At 42.3% G+C, this 22,761-nt stretch overlaps 1 protein-coding gene across 18 annotated transcripts in view; it reads right to left on the reverse strand.

Annotated features, from left to right (window-relative positions):
* LOC139571467 (neurexin-1a-like) overlaps positions 1-22,761 on the reverse strand; it is an 865,000-nt gene that overhangs the window by 510,236 nt on the left and 332,003 nt on the right. For all 18 annotated transcript variants that reach the window (XM_071394377.1, XM_071394372.1, XM_071394379.1 and 15 more), the window contains one exon: positions 339-461. In XM_071394377.1, coding sequence (XP_071250478.1) covers positions 339-461 — 123 coding nt within the window. The remainder of the gene's footprint in view (positions 1-338; positions 462-22,761) is intronic.

A 22,761-nucleotide genomic window follows, 5' to 3' on the forward strand; every position in this document is an offset into this window, starting at 1 on the left:
ATACTGACATGTATATACATACCTGTATATACTGATCTGTATACTGACCTGTATATACATACCTGTATATACTGACCTGTGTTTACTGACCTGTAAATACTGACCTGTATATACAGACCTGTAAATACTGAGCTGTATACTGACCTGTATACTGACCTGTATATATTGACCTGTAAATACTGACGGATTTTATATCAGACATTATGGACTAGACCTGACCGATTTTCTGACCTAGTCCAAAGTCAAACTGTGTCTTACATATAAAGGGCCAAAGGAGCATCTTGAAAATTCTCACACGTATAAACATAGTCAGTTTGTTAGAGAGGGTGTGGATGTACCTTCTACAGGTTGAAGATCATCTACGGTGAGTTTCAAACTCTTTCCCCTCCTGAACACACGCACCGTGTGCCACTCGTTATCGTTCAGGTTCTGACCAGCAAAAATGGTCTCCGGACCCTTGCCTGTAGGATAGCCCAAACAGTGGTTAAGACACACACACCTCACCCAAACAGTGGTTAACACACACACCTCGGGACGGGGAGAAAAGAAACCAGAGTTAGTGCAGTGACAGGGAGTGTGTAGAAGGGTAGGGAGAGATGGAGAGATGGAGAGATGGAGAGAGGGAGAGATGGAGAGAGGGAGAGATGGAGAGATGGAGAGATGGAGAGATGGAGAGATGAGAGGGAGAGATGGAGGAGAGATGGAGAGAAATTCCTGTTCTAGTATTTCTATGAGTGTTCTATTAATAATGTCACTAGGTGGCAGTAACGCGCCACCACAGTGCTGGCCTAGCTTGGCACTACAGAAGGGTAAGATACTGAGAAACAAACTCTGTCTTGTTTAGTTACTGTTATATGGCATTTCAAACCGTACTCTGTTGTAACCTCAATCAAATGAATTGTATATAATAATATTGGGGGCGAAAACTTATAGTCATAACTTAAATAGTCTTAACTAAAACACCTCAATCAAATGAATTGTAAATAATTATGTTAAAGGATACTTCTGGATTTTGGCAATGAGTCCTTTTATCTACTTCCCCAGTCAGATGAACTCTGGGATACCGTCTCTGTATCTTGGTTAACAATCACATTTCTACAATCATTTTCTAAAATCTGCATAAAACAATATGTGCATTTTCCCACCAGATGTTTCCATCAATCTGACTTTTTGCGGATAAAAGGCTGTGTGTGATGACATAGTGCAAATAAAAAAAAACTTTTACCATTAACTTCCAATGTACCGAAAGAAAAATATAAGTTAAATGGGTATGTCACTTTAACCATATCTACATGTACATACTACCTCAATAAGCCTGACTAACCGGTGTATGTATGTAGCCTCGCTACTTTTATAGCCTCGCTACTGTATATAGCCTGTCTTTTTACTGTTATTTTATTTCTTTACTTACCTACTGTTCACCTAACACCTTTTTTGCACTATTGGTTAGTAAGCATTTCACTGTAAGGTCTATGTAGACCTGTTGTATTCGGCGCACGTGACAAATAAACGTTGATTTGATTTGATGTAGACCAAAGAGCTCTCCAAACAGGTCTGGGACAAAGTTGTGGAGAAGTACAGGTCAGGGTTGGGTTATAAAAAAATATCTGAAAACTTAGACCATCACACGAAGCACCATTAAATCCATTACTAAAAATATGGAAAGAATATGGCACCACAACAAGCCTGCCAAGAGAGGGCCGCCCACCAAAACTCACGGACCAGGCAAGGAGGCTATTATTCAGAGAGGCAACAAAGAGACCAAAGATAACCCTGAAGGAGCTGCAAAGCTCCACAGTGGAGATTGGAGTATCTGTCCATAGGACCACTATAAGCCGTACACTCCACAGAGCTGGGCTTTACGGAAGAGTGGCCAGAAAAAAAACATTGCTTAAAGAAAAAAATAAGCAAACATGTTTCGTGTTCGCCAAATGCATGTAGGCGACTCCCCAAACATATTTAAGAAGGAACTCTGGACAGATGAGACGAAAATTGAGCTTTTTGGCCATCAAGGAAAACGCTATGTCTGTGGCAAACCCAACATCTCTCATCAACTTGAGACGACCATCCCCACAGTGAAGCATGGTGGTGGCAGCATCATGCTGTGGGGATGTTTTTCATCGGCAGGGACTGGGAATTTGGTCAGAATTGAAGGAATGATGGATGGCGCTAAATATAGGGAAATTCTTGAGGGAAATTGGTTTAAGTCTTCCGGAGATTTGAGACTGGGATGGAGGTTCACCTTCCAGCAGGACAACGACCCTAAACATACTGCTAAAGCAACACTTGAGTGGTTTAAGGTGAAACATTTAAATGTCTTGGAATGGCCTAGTCAAAGTCCAGACCTCAATCCAATTGAGAATCTGTGGTATGACTTAAAGATTGCTGTACACCAGCGGAACCCATCCAACTTGAAGGAGCTGGAGCAGTTTTGCCTTGAAGAATGGGCAAAAATCCCAGTGGCTAGATGTGCCAAGCTTATAAAGACATACCCCAAGAGACTTGCAGCTGTAATTGCTGCAAAAGGTGGCTCTACAAACTATTGACTTTGAATAGGGAATAGTTTTCAAGTTTTCAGTTTTTTTCGTCTTATTTCTTGTCTGTTTCACAATAAAAATATTTTGTGTCTTCAAAGTGGTATGCATGTTGTGTAAATCCAATGATACAACAACCCCCCCCCCCCAAAAAATCTATTTAATTCCAGGTTCCAATAGTTAATAGGTAATAGGCAACAAACTTTGAAAAATGCCAATGGGGGTGAATACTATTGCAAGCCACTGTATACTATACTTCCATTCATTTGTTAAACTAAACTAGTACCAGGGGATCTTCAGACGAGTGTTGTGAGGCCTGTGAGTGTCCAAGAGCAAAAAAAAGGACATGTACAGTACCAGTCTAAAGTTTGGAACACCTACTCATTACAGGGTATTTCTTGATTTTTAATATTTTCTACATTGTAGAATAATTGTGAAGACATCACAACTATGAAATAACACATATGTATTCATGTAGTAACTACAAAAGTGTTCAACAAATCAAAATATATTTGCAGAGATGACAGTTTTGCACACTCTTGGCATTCTCTCAACCAGCTTCATGAGTTAGTTCCCTGGAATGCATTTCAATTAACCGGTGTGCCTTCTTAAACGTTAATTTGTGGAATTTATTTACTTCTTAATGCATTTGAGCCAATCAGTTGTGTTGTGACAAGGTAGGGGTGGTATACAGAAGTATACAGTATACAGTAGTCACCCTTTGCCTTGATGACAGCTTTGCACACTCTTGGCATGTTGTTGTCCGTGAGAGTCTCACCTCACGTGTAGCCCAAACTGTTTGGAAGCCACAGACAGAAGTTGGCAGATAGGCTGTACCGACTTCAGTCTCATCTTTCCATAGAGGGGTCATACTAGTTTGTAGGCCAAACCATTCGGACTATACAGACGATTTAGTGAGAAGAGCGATTTTTGGGATGTCTCATGGTCTGACCAACACCGCTCTGGCTCTGCCACCTTTCACCGCAGATGCGGAAGTGCGACATCAGCAGATGTGTTGGACTATGACCCATCCAATGTAAAAAAACAGATATCTCTAGTTTAAACTGAAAGATTTTAATGTGATTTCTGTGAGGCCACGGAACTCGACTCTAGGGGGTTTTAAGGGGAAAAAATGATAAAATCGTAGGCAAAAATGTAACATTATTCAAGGTGCTAGTTTGAGCCGTCTAACTGTGACTGTGAGGCAGAGAGGGACGTGTCTTGTCAAAGAGAATAGAAGCTGGCAGAATGAGAAAATAAGGACTGTGATTTTATAAAGAGGGGCATCCCAGAGATTTTCTAAAGTCATAACTGCCTAATGGCTAACTGTGAGAAAAATTACTGATGGTGTTGAAGTTGTATATTTAAATATGCAGTTTGTACCAAACGAGTACACTCGAGACAGTTCTGCATTGCATTCACACTTTATCAATGAAAAACCATTAAGGAGGAGAGACAGTTCCCATAGTAACTTAGAACATGAGGACAGTGGAGAACAACACCTCCTCTCCTCTGACACAGCATCAGGACATGACACAGCATCAGGACATGACACAGCATCAGGACATGACACAGCATCAGGACATGACACAGCATCAAGACATGACACAGCATCAGGACATGACACAGCATCAGGACATGACACAGCATCAGGACATGACACAGCATCAGGACATGACACAGCATCAAGACATGACACAGCATCAGGACATGACACAGCATCAGGACATGACACTGAAGGTAAGGCAGGACATGATGCTGTTGTGAATGTGGCTCATTTACTTAATAATGTGAGAGTTTGAAAGTATATACACATACACACACATAGACACACACATAGACACACACACTCACAATCAACATGTTCATAGTCAGAGCAGGAGCCACAGTCAGTGTATATCAAATTATTTCCTGCCATCTGGCAAAATATGAATCTCTCCTCTCCAGCAGAAGATAATGACTGCATATGATCAGAATCAGAGCCTGAACTTGACCCAATTGGAACACTGATCATTTGGTTTGCCCATAAAGCCATACTGTCTCCAGATTCAGAGAAACGTTAGGGTCCCAACATTGGGCAATTTGATTGTATGAAATCTCTGACATGTCCTGGACCTTAGACCAAAGACTTGAGAGTTTCCAACTCATACAGTGCGTCACTCACACAAGGAACATGTATCCTGCTGAACACCCCCTGCTCTCTTTTTTCTCTCTCTTTCCTCCTCCTCCTCCTCCTCCTCCTCGTCTCTCTGCCACAATGACAGAGGGATGGAAGACAAAGATCAAGCCATCCTTTCAAGTGCCCCAAATCCCTCCATCCCATTATTTAATATATTGCTCTCTCACCCTATTCCCATTCTCCAGGAGCCTGGTTTCTATCCTGCCCTGGCCTTGGTGTGTTGTTTAGCGCTTACAAAGCAAAATGGAGCTTCTGAGGTTGAGTATAGTAGCCCAGTGCTCCAGCTGCCTGTGATTTGCATACACATTGCATTGAGGCTTTGAAGATTTCAGAGAAAGAGGAAAGGAAGTAAATAGATGTAAGTTGGTTGAGTGGAATGAATCTGCTCGCCATATGAATGGATCCAGGGGGGAATGAAGACAGTGGAACCAAGCCAGCTGCAGCTTGGGGTGTTTCATATTGAGTATGGTTACATGCACACAATAATATGATGATTGCGGATAGTCACATGAATATAATAGTTTGATTAAAAAGTTTACATGGTTTGCAAGAAGGACAATTTCCCAAATGATCCTGTTTCCATGGACACATCTGAAATCAGGCTACCTGATGGGACTTTTGATAAATGCAGAAAATCACCAATCAAAATATACGTTCTACCACAGCGACCATGTTATTTTTGGGAAACCTACTTGATTCTGAGTTTGGATATATAAAGCTTGTATGTGAAAACTACTTCTAAGATGCAAACTTTCAGTTGTTCTGAACTCACTAAACTCAGACAGAGAGAGAGGAACAGGTCACTACACTACAACAGGATTAGACCCACCGTAAGCAGGCCATTCTAGCAGAGTGGTTCACTGTCAGTAAAGACCATGTGCAGCAAAAAGTGTATGTGGTTGAATGTTGTCAAAATAACTTTGGCACACATTAGCATTGACAAGCTTTTAGAAGCTGTGACATTTACATCCAATGTCAGGCACCTGTGTTGTTTGTTTGCATGCAAATGTTCTTGGCTATACCGCACATGCCAATCCAATAATCCATTATCACTCCAGGTCACAGACTACATTTGCATAATCTGGGGTCTTTCTGTAATTGCTTTGTACAATCAGTGTGTGGGGCTGTGTGCGTGCGTGCTCATGTGTGCATGCATGTGTGTGTGTGAGATAGAAGGACAGACAGAGTGTGAGAGACAGAGAGAAAGAGAAAGAGAAAGAGAAAGATAAAGAGAAAGAGACAGAGAAAGAGAAAGAGAGAGCGAGAACGAGAGAGAGAGAGAGAGAGTGTGTGTGTGAGAGAGAGAGAGAGAGAGAGAGAGAGACAGAGAGAGACAGAGAGTGTGTGTGTGTGTGTGGGAGTGTGTTGTGTTATACAAAGTGAATAGGCAGTGTAAAGGAAACTAAGAGAGACATGGAGGTCAGATAGGTCAACTATTAATGGAAAGAAACCAGGCTGCATCTCCTCCCCACACACACACACACACACACACACACACACACACACACACACACACACACACACACACACACACACACACACACACACACACACACACACACACACACACACACACACACACACACACACACACACACGCAGTGATGAGGTTTACGGTAAAACTACATGACCGGTGCCAGAATGCAAATTATACAAATTATAGAATAAACTTGTGTCAAGTTACTGGTAGTTTAAAATGATTATATTATCCTAAAGATGCCAGGTTGTAATATCAATAATACAACAATAACAGGCAAAAAAAATGATAAATCCACCTGACTGTGTGTGTGTGTGTGTGTGTGTGTGTGTGTGTGTGTGTGTGTGTGTGTGTGTGTGTGTGTGTGTGTGTGTGTGTGTGTGTGTGTGTGTGTGTGTGTGTGTGTGTGTGTGTGTGTGTGTGTGTGTGTGTGTGTGTGTGTGTGTGTGTGTGTGTGTGTGTGTGTGTGTGCGTGCGTGCGTGCGTGCGTGCGTGCGTGCGTGTGTGTGTGCGTGTGTGTCAAATCAAATCAAATTGTATTTGTCACATACACATGGTTAGCAGATGTTAATGCGTGTGTAGCGAAATGCTTGTGCTTCTAGTTCCGACAATGCAGTAATAACCAACAAGTAATCTAACCTAACAATTCCACAACTACTACCTTATACACACAAGTGTAAAGGGATAAAGAATATGTACATAAAGATATATGAATGAGTGATGGTACAGAACGGCATAGGAAAGATGCAGTAGATGGTAGTGTACAGTCTATACATATGAGATGAGTAATGTAGGGTATGTAAACATAAAGTGGCATAGTTTAAAGTGGCTAGTGATACATGTATTGCATAAAGATGGCAAGATGCAGTAGCTGATATAGAGTACAGTATATACATATATATATGAGATGAGTAATGTAGGGTATGTAAACATTATATTAAGTGGCATTGTTTAAAGTGGCTAGTGATAAATTTTTACATAATTTCCATCAATTCCCATTATTAAAGTGGCTGGAGTTAGAGTCAGTATGTTGGCAGCGGCCACTAAATGTTAGTGGTGGCTGTTTAACAGTCTGATGGCCTTGAGATAGAAGCTGTTTTTCAGTCTCTCTGTCCCAGCTTTGATGCACCTGTACTGACCCCGCCTTCTGGATGATAGCGGGGTGAACAGGCAGTGGCTCGGGTGGTTGTTGTCCTTGATGATCTTTATGGCCTTCCTGTGACATCGGGTGGTGTAGGTGTCCTGGAGGGCAGGTAGTTTGCCCCCGGTGATGCGTTGTGCAGACCTCACTACCCTCTGGAGAGCCTTACGGTTGTGGGCGGAGCAGTTGCCGTACCAGGCGGTGATACAGCCCGACAGGATGCTCTCGATTGTGCATCTGTAGAAGTTTGTGAGTGCTTTTGGTGACAAGCCGAATTTCTTCAGCCTGCTGCGCCTTCTTCACAACACTGTCTGTGTGGGTGGACCAATTCAGTTTGTCCGTGATGTGTACACCAAGGAACTTAAAACTTTCCACCTTCTCCACTACTGTCCCGTCAATGTGGATAGGGGGGTGCTCACTCTGCTGTTTCCTGAAGTTCACAATCATCTCCATTGTTTTGTCGACGTTGAGTGTGAGGTTATTTTCCTGACACCACACTCCGAGGGCCCTCACCTCCTCCCTGTAGCCCGTCACATCGTTGTTGGTAATCAAGCCTACCACTGTAGTGTCGTCCGCAAACTTGATGATTGAGTTGGAGGCGTGCATGCCACGCAGTCGTGGGTGAACAGGGAGTACAGGAGAGGGCTCAGAACGCACCCTTGTGGGGCCCCAGTGTTGAGGATCAGCGGGGTGGAGATGTTGTTACCTACCCTCACCACCTGGGGGCGGCACGTCAGGAAGTCCAGGACCCAGTTGCACAGGGCGGGGTCGAGACCCAGGGTCTCGAGCTTGATGACGAGTTTGGAGGGTACTATGGTGTTAAATGCTGAGCTGTAGTCGATGAACAGCATTCTCACATAGGTATTCCTCTTGTCCAGATGGGTTAGGGCAGTGTGCAGTGTGGTTGCGATTGCGTCGTCTGTGGACCTATTGGGTCGGTAAGCAAATTGGAGTGGGTCTAGGGTGTCAGGTAGGGTGGAGGTGATATGGTCCTTGACTAGTCTCTCAAAGCACTTCATGATGACGGAAGTGAGTGCTACGGGGCGGTAGTCGTTTAGCTCAGTTACCTTAGCTTTCTTGGGAACAGGAACAATGGTGGTCCTCTTGAAGCATGTGGGAACAGCAGACTGGGATAAGGATTGATTGAATATGTCCTTAAACACACCAGCCAGCTGGTCTGCGCATGCTCTGAGGACGCGGCTGGGAATGCCGTCTGGGCCTGCAGCCTTGCGAGGGTTAACACGTTTAAATGTTTTACTCACCTCGGCTGCAGTGAAGGAGAGCCCGCAGGGTTTGGTAGCGGGCCATGTCAGTGGCACTGTATTGTCCTCAAAGCGAGCAAAAAAGTTATTTAGTCTGTCTGGGAGCAAGACATCCTGGTCCGCGACGGGGCTGGTTTTCTTTTTGTAATCCTTGATTGACTGTAGACCCTGCCACATACCTCTTGTGTCTGAGCTGTTGAATTACGACTCTACTTTGTCTCTATACTGGGACTTAGCTTGTTTGATTGCCTTGCGGAGGGAATAGCTACACTGTTTGTATTCGGTCATGTTTCCGGTCACCTTGCTCTGGTTAAAAGCAGTGGTTCGCGCTTTCAGTTTCACGCGAATGCTGCCATCAATCCACGGTTTCTGGTTTGGGAATGTTTTAATCGTTGCTGTGGGTACGACATTCTCAATGCACTTTCTAATGAACTCGCTCACCGAATCAGCATATTCGTCAATGTTGTTGTTGGACGCAATGCGGAACATATCCCAATCCACGTGATCGAAGCAGTCTTGAAGCGTGGAATCAGATTGGTCGGACCAGCGTTGAACAGACCTGAGCGCGGGAGCTTGCTGTTTTAGTTTCTGTTTGCAGGCTGGAAGCAACAAAATGGAGTCGTGGTCAGCTTTTCCGAAAGGAGGGCGGGGGAGGGCCTTATATGCGTCGCGGAAGTTAGTATAACAATGATCCAAGGTTTTACCAGCCCTGGTAGCACAATCGATATGCTGATAGAATTTAGGGAGTTTGGTTTTCAGATTAGCCTTGTTAAAATCCCCAGCTACGATGAATGCAGCCTCAGGGTGTGTGGTTTCCAGTTTACAAAGAGTCCGATAAAGTTCATTCAGGGCCATCGATGTGTCTGCTTGGGGGGGAATATATACGGCTGTGATTATAATCGAAGAGAATTCCCTTGGTAGATAATGCGGTCGACATTTGATTGTGAGAAATTCTAAATCTGGTGAACAGAATGACTTGAGTTCCTGTGTGTTGTTATGATGATCACACCACGTCTCGTTGATCATAAGGCATACACCCCCGCCCCTCTTCTTACCAGAAAGATGTTTGTTTCTGTCGGCGCGATGCGTGAAGAAACCAGCTGGCTGCACCGACTCCGTTAGCGTCTCTCGAGTGAGCCATGTTTCCGTGAAGCAAAGAACGTTACAATCCCTGATGTCTCTCTGGAATGTTACCCGTGCTCGGATTTCATCAACCTTATTGTCAAGAGACTGGACATTGGCGAGTAGTATGCTAGGGAGTGGAGCGCGATGTGCCCGTCTCCGAAGCCTGACCAGGAGACCGCCTCGTTTGCCCCTTTTTCGGCGTCGTTGTTTAGGGTCACCGGCTGGGATCAGATCCATTGTATTGGGTGGAAGGCAAAACACCAGATCCGCTTCGGGAGAGTCATATTCCTGGTTGTAACGATGGTGAGTTGACGTTGCTCTTATATTCAGTAGTTCCTCCCGACTGTATGTAATGAAACCTAAGATTACCTGGGGTACCAATGTAAGGAATAACACATAAAACAACAAAATACTGCATAGTTTCCTAGGAACGCGAAGCGAGGCGGCCATCTCGGTCGGCGCCGGAAGTGTGCGTGCGGTTGTGTGTGCATGTGTGTATTTTTAGCTTGTTTTCTGTCAGCGCCTGTTCAATGTTAAAGTTGAAGTGGCAGCAGTTAGTTAAGGCAGAACTGAGGCCGCCCACGGGAAGGGAGCCTAGGACCGCTCATTGACAGTGATGTGTTCTTAGAGTTCGTTCTGAACATGACTTTCCTCCATAAAGCTGTCCAGAGATGCCGCTAACTGACAACACTAAATAACACAATACCAAATTAAGTGGTTTGAACATATAATTAGCAGAGAGAAATGAAGAAAAAAATATACATATTGTCAACTCCGTCAGAGTGCTAAAGATCTGATAGAATGGTTATGTTTTTATTGGGTACTTTCAAATGAATAACTGTCCATATTTACAAATGTTTGTATTGAAGTTTATTTTTAACGGCAAAAAATATGTCTGTTTTGAGAATCTGTTTGTCAACTATGTCAGTGGCTTGTCAACTTCATCACTGATGGCTAACCCCCTTAAGATCGATTTTCTTAGTCAATATTCTGAAAAAATACTGTAATCACTGTTCTGCGATATATGCTTAAATAATTGAAGTATTTACTGTGCTAGACCTAAGGGATAATGATTGCCTTACCAATGCAGTTTCATGTTCAAAATCTAGAAAAACGGGGTAAAATGCTAACAAAATGACCCCTGGAGTATTTAATAGGGCTATAAAACAAAACAAAAATACATTTGGAGATATGTATTACATATTTGCATAATCAAATGTTAGAATTAAACAATCAAGACCTTGAAACACTTGCTGGACAATAATTGTAAAAATGACATGCCTTTCATGGTGTCTGACAGAGTCCAGACATAAATCCAGTAAATTGCATTTTATGAGTAAAAAAAAATAGGTTGTTCCTTTACATGGTGTGATAGCTGATACTTAGGTTTATCAAAATAAGATTGTACCATCTTTCAAGAATTCCTGAGCACTAAAACAGCAACATTTTCTCTCAGCCTCATGGCAAAATGTGTAAAATAGCATGAGATTAGCTGTAAAACTGCAAAAATATATATATATCTGTCCTGTGGCAACAAAAACAAAAATGAAAAACCTTATTTGAATTTTGCGGGGGGCGTTGTGAAATTGCGCTATGCAACTATTTCTAAACATATCTAATAGAGGATGGTAACTGTAACTAATAGAGGATAGTAACTGTAACTACTAGAGGATGGTAACTGTAACTAATAGAGGATGGTAACTGTAACTAATAGAGGATAGCAACTGTAACTAATAGATGATGGTAACTGTAACTAATAGAGGATAGCAACTGTAACTAATAGATGATGGTAACTGTAACTAATAGAGGATAGCAACTGTAACTAATAGATGATGGTAACTGTAACTAATAAAGGATGGTAACTGTAACTAATAGAGGATGGTAACTGTAACTAATAGAGGATGTTAACAGTAAATAATAGTGGATGGTAACTGTATGTAACGATAGTCTATGTCGTCCTCCTCATCGGACGAGAAGGATCGGACCAATATGCAGAGTGGTTAGTTTCCATGGTAATTTAATAACACGGAAACAATATGCGATACAAAATAACAAAATGAAACTACCGTTACAGTCCCGTGTGGCGAAACACTAACAAGGAACAAACATCCACAAAACACACGTGAAACCCCGGCTGCCTAAGTATGATTCTCAATCAGGGACAACGATTGACAGCTGCCTCTGATTGAGAATCATACCAGGCCGAACACACAAAACCCCAACATAGAAAACAACACATAGACAACCCACCCAACTCACGCCCTGACCATACTAAATACATACAAAACAAGGGAAAACAGGTCAGGAACGTGACACTGTAACTAATAGAGGATGTTAACAGTGAATAATAGTGGATGGTAACTGTAGCTAATAGAGGATATTAACAGTAAATAATAGTGGATGGTAACTGTAGCTAATAGAGGATATTAACAGTAAATAATAGTGGATGGTAACTGTAACTAATAGTGGATGGTAACTGTAACTAATAGAGGATGGTAACCGTAAATATTAGAAGATATAAATTGTAACTAATAGAGGATGGCAACTGTAACTAATAGATGATGGTAACTGTAACTAATAGATGATGGTAACTGTATCTAAATAGAAGATGTTAACCGTAACTAATAGAGGATGGTAACTGTAACTAATAGAGGATGGTAACTGTAACCAATAGAATATGGCAACCATAACTAATAGAAGATGGTAACTGTAACTAATAGAGAATGGTAACTGTAACTAATAGAAGATGGCAACCGTAACTAATAGAGGATGGTAACTGTAACTAATAGAGGATTGTAACTGTAACTAATATAGGATGATAACTGTAACCAATAGAATATGGCAACCATAACTAATAGAAGATGGTAACTGTAACTAATAGAGGATGGTAACTGTAACTAATAGAAGATGGCAACCGTAACTAATAGAGGATGGTAACTGTAACTAATAGAGGATGGTAACTGTAACTAATAGAGGATGGTAACTGTAACTAGTAGAGGATGGTAACTGTAACTAATAGAGGATTGTAACTGTAACTAATAGACCATGGTAACTGTAACTAATAGAAGATGGTAACTGTAACTAATAGATGATGGTAACTGTAACTAATAGAGGATGGTAACTGTAACTAATAGAGGATGGTATCTGTATCTAATAGAGGATGGCAACAGTGCCTAATGGAGGATGGTAACTGTAACTAATAGAGGATGGTAACTGTAACTAATAGAGGATTGTAACTGTAACTAAATAGAGGATGGTAACTGTAACGAATAGAGGATGGTAACTGTAACTAATAGATGATGGCAACCGTAACTAATAGAGGATGGTAACTGTAACTAAATAGAGGATGGTAACTGTAACTAATAGAGGATGGTAACTGTAACTAAATAGAGGATGGTAACTGTAACGAATAGAGGATGGTAACAACAACTAATAGAGGATGGCAACATTGCCTAATGTAGGATGGTAACTGTAACTAAAATAGGATGGCAACCGTAACTAGTAGAGGATGGAAACTGTAACTAATATAGGATGGTATCTATATCGAAATAGAAGATGAAAACTGTATCTAATAGAGGATGGTAACTGTAACTAATAAACGATTACCCACAAAAGGCATGTGGGTAACTCCCCAAACATATGAAAGGAGGTACTCTGGTTAGATGAGACAAAAATTTTGCTTTTTGGCAATCTAGGATAATGCTATGTCTGGCGCAAACCCAACACCTCTCATCATCCCGAGAACACCAGCCCCACAGTGAAGCATGGTGGTGGCAGAATCATTCTGTGGGTATGTTTTTCATCGGCAGTGACTGGGAAACTGGTCAGAATTAACTTCTTTGGTATAGGGGGCAGCATTTTCACTTTTGGATGAATTTCGTGCCCATAGGGAACTGCCTCCTACTCCGTCCCACATGCTAATATATGCATATTATTATTACTATTGGATAGAAAACACTCTGAAGTTTCTAAAACAGTTTAAATGATGTCTGTGAGTATAACAGAACTCATATGGCAGGCAAAAACCTGAGAAAAAATCCAAACAGGAAGTGAAAAATCTGAGATTGGTCGTTGTTAAAGTCATCGCCTATTCAATTCCCTCTAATATATGGATCTGTTTGCACTTCATACGCCTTCCACTAGATGTCAACAGTCAGTAGAACGTGGAATTAAGCTTATGCTGTGTTGTGGGACCGGATGGGAGGGGAATGAGTCAGTGGTCTGGCAGATTGACAGTTCTTGGTCGCGCGCTTTCCTCATTATATCGTCTTGCGTTCCATTACTTATAGAGACTGAAAATAATTATCCGATTGGAACCTTATTGGATATAAACGATAACAACATCCTGAAGATTGATTCTCTACTTACTTTGACCAGTTTATTCGACCTGGAATATAACTTTTTGAAGTTTTCGTCCGACGTTTGCCTGCATCTGCGCGAGAGTTTGGACACGTGAACTACACATGCCAGTAAAATTAGCTAATTGGACATAAGTAATGGACATTATCGAACAAAACAACGATGTATTGTGGAACTAGGATTCCTGGCACTGCATTCTGATGAAGATAATCAAAGGTAAGGGAATATTTATAATGTAATTTTTTATTTCTGTTGACTCCAACATGGCGGATAAATGTTGTTACTATCTGAGCGCCGTCTCAGATTATTGCATGGTGTGCTTTTTGCGTAAAGTTTTTTTTAAATCTCACACAGCGGTTGCATTAGGAACAAGTGTATCTTTAATTATATTTAAAACATGTATCTTTCATCAAAGTTTATGATGAGTATTTCTGTTATTTGACGTGGCTCTCTGTAATTACTCCGGATATTTTGGAGGCATTTCTGAACATGGCGCCAATGTAAACCGAGATTTGTGGATATAACTATGCACATTATCGAACAAAACATAAATGTATTGTGTAACATGATGTCATATGAGTGTCATCTGATGAAGATATTCAAAGGTTAGTGATTAATTTTATCTCTATTTCTGTTTTTTGTTAGTACTATCTTTTGCTGGGAGAATGGCTGTGTTTTTCTGTGGCTATGTACTGAGCTAACATAATTGTTTGGTGTGCTTTCCCCGTAAATCCTTTTTGAAATCAGACATGTTGTCTGGATTCACAATATGTGTAGCTTTAATTTGGAGTCTTTCATGTGTGATTTCATGAAAGATTGATTTTTATAGTAATATATTTGAATTTGGCGCGCTACATTTTTTCTGGATTTTGGCCAAGTGGGAAGCCACCGTCCCACCGATCCTAGAGAGGTTAAAGGAATGATGGATGGTGCTACATACAGGGACATTCTTGAGGGAAACCTGTTTCAGCCTCCTGTTTCAGATTTGAGACTGGGACGGAGGTTCACCTTCCAGCAGGACAATGACGCTAAGCATACTGCTAAAGCAACACTTGAGTGGTTTAAGGGGAAACATGTAAATGTCTATAATGGCCTAGTCGAAGCCCAGACCTCAATCCAATTGAGAATCTGTGGTATGACTTAACGTTTGCTGTACACCAGCGTAATCCATCCAACTAGAAGGAGCTGGTTTTGCTTTAAAGAATGGGCAAAAATCCCAATGGCTAGATGTGCCAAGCTTATAGAGACATACCCCAAGAGACTTGCAGCTGTAATTGCTGCAAAAGGTGGCTCTACAAAGTATTGACTTTGGGGGGTGAATAGTTATGCACACTAAAGTTTTCTGTTTTATGTCTTATTTATTGTTTGTTTCACACAAACAATGTTGCATCTTCAAAGTGGTATGCATGTTGTGTAAATCAAATGATACAAACAATTGTCAATTCCAGGTTGTAAGGCAACAAAATAGGAAAAATGTCAAGGGGGGAGAATACTTTGGCAAGCCACTGTACTGGACCATATTCTTCTTTATCATGTCCATTGATGCCAGGCTCGGTTCTGAGCTCTTCACCAAACCTTCTACCTAATATAACTCGTCCTCTTTCACTTCCATTTAACCTCCAGAACTCAGACTGGCACATGGCTGTTTACTCTTGACACCAACCTTCTTCAACACCCCATCTCCATTTGTCTCGCCATCTTCCTCAAATTCAAATCCAACCTCTGCATTCCTTATTCACTTCAACCTCATTCACTTCAATTTTCCCCTCCATTCCTACTCAGAAATCCACCTTTCTGTGTCCCTATCATAATACTCCTTTTCTCCCGACTTTGCTTGCACCCCGGTGGTGTCATGACGTTGCCCTCTATGGACACCGCGAGCACCATCCCCCTACCTTGGCACCATCTCTCTCTGTCTCCTACAACCAGGCTTCTGTGGTCAGAGAGGTCGAAAATTCCTAGGGAAGATCCTGCCTCATGGCCAGACAGTATAGAGAGAGAGTGAGTGTCATAGAGAGAACAAATACATTTCTTCCACCTCACAGAACTGGGGAACCGAACGACAATTATGTTCTGGAGAAGGAATAAAAGATCGGTGAAGAATCCAGCTACGAACTGGTCCGTTTGGTACAATTTTGTGAAACTCATGGGAGACAATACGGCCACATTACCATAACGCTGTTTATACAATAGCCTCATATATGAGGCTTACATCTAATTGTTGTATAAGATGAATAAGTGAGGATGATACTGTTTGTGAAATTGTGTAATGTGATTTTGGACTGTTTAATGAAGGAAATTCCAATTCCCTTTAGAGTTTAACTAAATCAGAGGACCGCCCATGAGCACAGTTATGGTCTTGCGTCCTGGGACAGGCCCTTTTCTGCTCTTCTGAATAAAACCCCCACCCAGGTTTTCTATCACCAGACCAGCTTACCTCGATAACAAGAGGGCCAAGGTTTGAGAGAAGACCGAGCTTACCTCAATTACGAGATGGCTAAAGGTTGCAGACCAGCTTACCACAAGAGGGCCAAGGTTTGAGTAGAGACCATAAACCTAAGATTTGAGTAGATCGCTGAATCTTTTAACCATACCACGTGGTTAAACTCTTAGACTATCGATACCGACAGAATAAGAGCAAGTCTTTGATATTAATTACTAGTCTGCAGCTAGGAATTCGGTATCATTGAACGCAAAGACCGACAACCGCCGAAACATCTATCCTATAATGACATGAATGAATGTCACTCTGAAGTATCCATTCTAACCACGACAGAGAGAGAGAGAGGGTGGACAGACTCTCCAACAGAAACAAACTTTTCAACAGAGATCCCGACAACACACTGAGCGTAAATATATACAGTGGGGAGAACAAGTATTTGATACACTGCCGATTTTGCAGGTTTTCCTACTTACAAAGCATGTAGAGGTCTGTAATTTTTATCATAGGTACACTTCAACTGTGAGAGACGGAATCTAAAACAAAAATCCAGAAAATCACATTGTATGATTTTTAAATAATTAATTTGCATTTTATTGCATGACATAAGTATTTGATCACCTACCAACCAGTAAGAATTCCGGCTCTCACAGACCTGTTAGTTTTTCTTTAAGAAGCCCTCCTGTTCTCCACTCATTACCTGTATTAACTGCACCTGTTTGAACTCGTTACCTGTATAAAAGACACCTGTCCACACACTCAATCAAACAGATTCCAACCTCTCCACAATGGCCAAGACCAGAGAGCTGTGTAAGGACATCAGGGATAAAATTGTAGACCTGCACAAGGCTGGGATGGGCTACAGGACAATAGGCAAGCAGCTTGGTGAGAAGGAAACAACTGTTGGCACAATTATTAGAAAATGGAAGAAGTTCAAGATGACGGTCAATCACCCTCGGTCTGGGGCTCCATGCAAGATTTCACCTCGTGGGGCATCAATGATCATGAGGAAGGTGAGGGATCAGCCCAGAACTACACGGCAGGACCTGGTCAATGACCTGAAGAGAGCTGGGACCACAGTCTCAAAGAAAACCATTAGTAACACACTACGCCGTCATGGATTAAAATCCTGCAGCGCACGCAAGGTCCCCCTGCTTAAGCCAGTGCATTTCCAGGCCTGTCTGAAGTTTGCCAATGACCATCTGGATGATCCAGAGGAGGAATGGGAGAAGGTCATGTGGTCTGATGAGACAAAAATAGAGCTTTTTGGTCTAACTCCACTCGCCATGTTTGGAGGAAGAAGAAGTATGAGTACAACCCCAAGAACACCATCCCAACCGTGAAGCATGGAGGTGGAAACATCATTCTTTGGGGATGCTTTTCTGCAAAGGGGACAGGACGACTGCACCGTATTGAGGGGAGGATGGATGGGGCCATGTATCGCGAGATCTTGGCCAACAACCTCCTTCCCTCAGTAAGAGCATTGAAGATGGGTCGTGGCTGGGTCTTCCAGCATGACAACGACACGAAGCACACAGCCATGGCAACTAAGGAGTGGCTCCGTAAGAAGCATCTCAAGGTCCTGGAGTGGCCTAGCCAGTCTCCAGACCTGAACCCAATAGAAAATCTTTGGAGGGAGCTGAAAGTCCGTATTGCCCAGCGACAGCCCCGAAACCTGAAGGATCTGGAGAAGATCTGTAGGGAGGAGTGGGCCAAAATCCCTGCTGCAGTGTGTGCAAACCTAGTCAAGAACTACAGGAAACGTATGATCTCTGTAATTGCAAACAAAGGTTTCTGTACCAAATATTAAGTTCTGCTTTTCTGATGTATCAAATACTTATGTCATGCAATAAAATGCAAATTAATTATTTAAAAATCATACAATGTGATTTTCTGGATTTTTGTTTTAGATTCCGTCTCTCACAGTTGAAGTGTACCTATGATAAAAATTACAGACCTCTACATGCTTTGTAAGTAGGAAAACCTGCAAAATCGGCAGTGTATCAAATACTTGTTCTCCCCACTGTATATTGATTGCAATTGTTCCTGAATGAGTGAACGTTCATGTGCAAAGGATTGGCATTTCAATTGTTATAATTATCACTCTGTCTAACAAGCCGCCATACCGGTTTAGCCCACTAGGGCACATCCCCCTAACATTTCTTTGTAAACATATCTATTTTGTTTGTTTGTGTGATGCATTTCTGTGAATTACTTAGTTAGTAAATACATTATTTTAAGACAATTGATGTATGGATGACTCATAGTGAAGACTGGGTTCGTGCAGATAACCAACAATTTACGACGTTTGGAATGAGACTAACGTGAGGTAAATAATAATTCATTAATCAGAAGACTAAGTGATCAGATATAAAAATATCTGAAAGTTATATTAGGAAAATTATAACTTTGTAATCTGAATATTTTCCTTGGTGCCCCGACTTCCTAGTTAATTACAGTTACATGATTAAGTAGTTTAATCACGTAATAATTACAGAGAATTTTTGATAAAGATAAGTCTTCAGTTTTACTGATGCCAAAGACACGACATTGGCATCCCGACGTACCTCCATCTCATAATGACCCTGCTCACCTCGGAAATGTGTCTTCTCTGGGAGTTAACATTTTGAGAGCATGAGTGGTGGCCACACATAGAAAAACGGCCCCCAAACTCAACTCTGTTCTACTCCTGTCGCGGAAGCAAGACAAGCACTACTCGTGGGCTCCTTCTCATTAGTTAATCAGGGACATGAGCCACTCCCCCCCACACCTAAGGAACACAGTACTCAGATATTGTGCAGGAGATTCAAGCCAGCAATGGGGGAGGACAGGGGCCACAGTCGGTGCCCAGCCACAACACTACTGCTGCCATGTTTGGGGAGAGGGGATCGGATGAGTGTCCCCCTGCTCGGGATGAAGAGTCGACCGACGTGTGAGTGCATACCAATGGTTTCCGTAATGATGACGTTACTTATTAAGCTTTCTCCAGATGTGGCTTGCTATGACGTGACTGCAGAGGCCGCAACTACAGTATCGGAACCCAATGATTTCAACACCAAAGCGACGAATGCTCCACGCCAAACAACCATGGACTCTAGGTTGTGTGTGATGTGAGTGTGCCTGTCCTGTCCTTGTGTTTTGTTCTGTGTTGCTTTTACCCTGTAAGCCCCTTGAAAATGTCAAACAAAGAGACTGAGTATGTGATATTGGGATTGAAAGAACATTACTTTTCAACATCTACTTCACATAATTACCTCTTCTGTTCAAACACTCGGGAGTGTGTTGATTACTGTGAGAGAGAATAACTTTAACTTTAAAATAGTAATTTTCTAAATAAGTCTCCAATCTTTTCTAGCATAAGGGCTACTTGAAAAATAGAATGTGATAAGTTGCGAGCTAGCTTTTAAATGGCAACATTATTTTCTCTCCCTTGCATTCAGGTTTATATATATACTGTATATACATTGGGGAGAGCAAGTATTTGATACACTGCTGATTTTGCAGGGTTTCCTACTTAGAAAGTAGGACATTTTTATCATAGGTACACTTCAACTGTGAGAGACGGAATCTGAAACAAAAATCCAGAAAATCACATTGTATGATTTTTAAGTAAATAATTTTCATTTTATTGCATGACATAAGTATTTGATCACCTACCAACCAGTAAGAATTCTGGCTCTCACAGACCTGTTAGTTTTTCTTTAAGAAGCCCTCCTGTTCTCCACTCATTACCTGCATTAACTGCACCTGTTTTAACTCGTTACCTGTATAAAAGACACCTGTCCACACACTCAATCAAACAGACTCCAACCTCTCCACAATGGCCAAGACCAGAGAGCTGTGTAAGGATCAGGGATAAAATTGTAGACCTGCACAAGGCTGGGATGGGCTACAGGACAATAGGCAAGCAGCTTGGTGAGAAGGCAACAGCTGTTGGCGCAATTATTAGAAAATGGAAGAAGTTCAAGATGACAGTCAATCACCCTCGGTCTGGGGCTCCACGCAAGATCTCACCTCGTGGGGCATCAATGATCATGAGGAAGGTGAGGGATCAGCCCAGAACTACACGGCAGGACCTGGTCAATGACCTGAAGAGAGCTGGGACCACAGTCTCAAAGAAAACCATTAGTAACACACTACGCCGTCATGGATTAAAATCCTGCAGCGCACGCAAGGTCCCCCTGCTCAAGCCAGCGCATGTCCAGGCCCGTCTGAAGATTGGCAATGACCATCTGGATGATCCAGAGGAGGAATGGGAGAAGGTCATGTGGTCTGATGAGACAAAAATAGAGCTTTTTGGTCTAAACGCCACTCGCCGTGTTAGGAGGAAGAAGAAGGATGAGTACAACCCCAAGAACACCATCCCAACCGTGAAGCATGGAGGTGGAAACATCATTCTTTGGGGATGCTTTTCTGCAAGGGGACAGGACGACTGCACTGTATTGAGGGGAGGATGGATGGGGCCATGTATCGCAAGATCTTGGCCAACAACCTCCTTCCCTCAGTAAGAGCATTGAAGATGGGTCGTGGCTGGGTCTTCCAGCATGACAACGACCCGAAACACACAGCCAGGGCAACTAAGGAGTGGCTCCGTAAGAAGCATCTCAAGGTCCTGGAGTGGCCTAGCCAGTATCCAGACCTGAACCCAATATAACATCTTTGGAGGGAGCTGAAAGTCCGTATTGCCCAGCGACAGCCCCGAAACCTGAAGTATCTGGAGAAGGTCTGTATGGAGGAGTGGGCCAAAATCCCTGCTGCAGTGTGTGCAAACCTGGTCAAGAACTACAGGAAACGTATGATCTCTGTAATTGCAAACAAAGGTTTCTGTACCAAATATTAAGTTCTGCTTTTCTGATGTATCAAATACTTATGTCATGCAATAAAATGCAAATTAATTACTTAAAAATCATACAATGTGATTTTCTGGATTTTCATCCAGAAATGAAGTCTGTTTCTGACCACCCTCATGGAGTCTGTTTCTGACCGTTGGAGCAGACACATGCACATTTGTGGCCTGCTGGAGGTCATTTTGCAGGGCTCTGGCAGTGCTCCTCCTTGCACAAAGGCGGAGGTAGCGGTCCTGCTGCTGGGTTGTTGCCCTCCTACGGCCTCCTCCACGTCTCCTGATGTACTGGCCTGTCTCCTGGTAGCGCCTCCATGCTCTGGACACTACGCTGACAGACACAGCAAACCTTCTTGCCACAGCTCGCATTGATGTGCCATCCTGGATGAGCTGCACTACCTGAGCCACTTGTGTGGGTTGTAGACTCCGTCTCATGCTACCACTAGAGTGAAAGCACCGCCAGGAAGCAAAACATCAGCCAGGAAGCATAGGAACTGAGAAGTGGTCTGTGGTCACCACCTGCAGAACCACTCCTTTATTGGGGGTGTCTTGCTAATTGCCTATAATTTCCACCTTTTGTCTATTCCATTTGCACAACAGCATGTGAAATTTATTGTCAATCAGTGTTGCTTCCTAAGTGGACAGTTTGATTTCACAGAAGTATGATTGACTTGGAGTTACATTGTGTTGTTTAAGTGTTCCCTTAATTTTTTTGAGCAGTGTATATATTTGCAACGTGCACGACGTGCACAGCATTCTTAATTGCATTACATTTACCATATAGATAGGTATTACAAATCTCCATTGGCATGCATAGGTAATGTTATAGAATTGCCTAACTGTTATTGCAAACCATTTGTGTAAATTATTTTTGATGCCCCTATATACACCAGGCTATAGATACACATTGAGTGTACAAAACATGAAGGACACCTTCCTAATATTGAGTAGCAGCCCTTTCACCTCGATTCCCTTGGTCAGTTTATGTCATGGAAAGAGCAGCTTAACGTGTTGTATACTCAGTGTACATTCCTTTGTACTCAATTAAATATTGTGACCACTCGGGTGACTCCACCATCCCCCCAAAGAAGAGGAGCTCTGGATGCAGAATGGCTTGAGACAATCTGTATGGAGGAGATGGAGCTCACTATTTCCTGTTGTTTGGAGTGTGTTTCTCCATAACCTAACAAGAGAGTGTGAAGGTCAACCCTCAGGTAAAACCCTGGTGACATTGTGTGTATGCTGTATGCTGTACGGCAAACAGGAAACCAAGGCTCATATTTTCTGACTCTTCAGGATTCTTCTCCCATCAATAATTCATCAACGTCTCTGAATAATAAATACAAGGACAAATTCCCTCCCAAAATATGTGCAATGTTAACTCCGTAGCACTACACTCAC

The sequence above is a fragment of the Salvelinus alpinus genome, chromosome 3, assembly GCF_045679555.1.
Source record: "Salvelinus alpinus chromosome 3, SLU_Salpinus.1, whole genome shotgun sequence".
Classification (NCBI taxonomy): domain Eukaryota; kingdom Metazoa; phylum Chordata; class Actinopteri; order Salmoniformes; family Salmonidae; genus Salvelinus; species Salvelinus alpinus.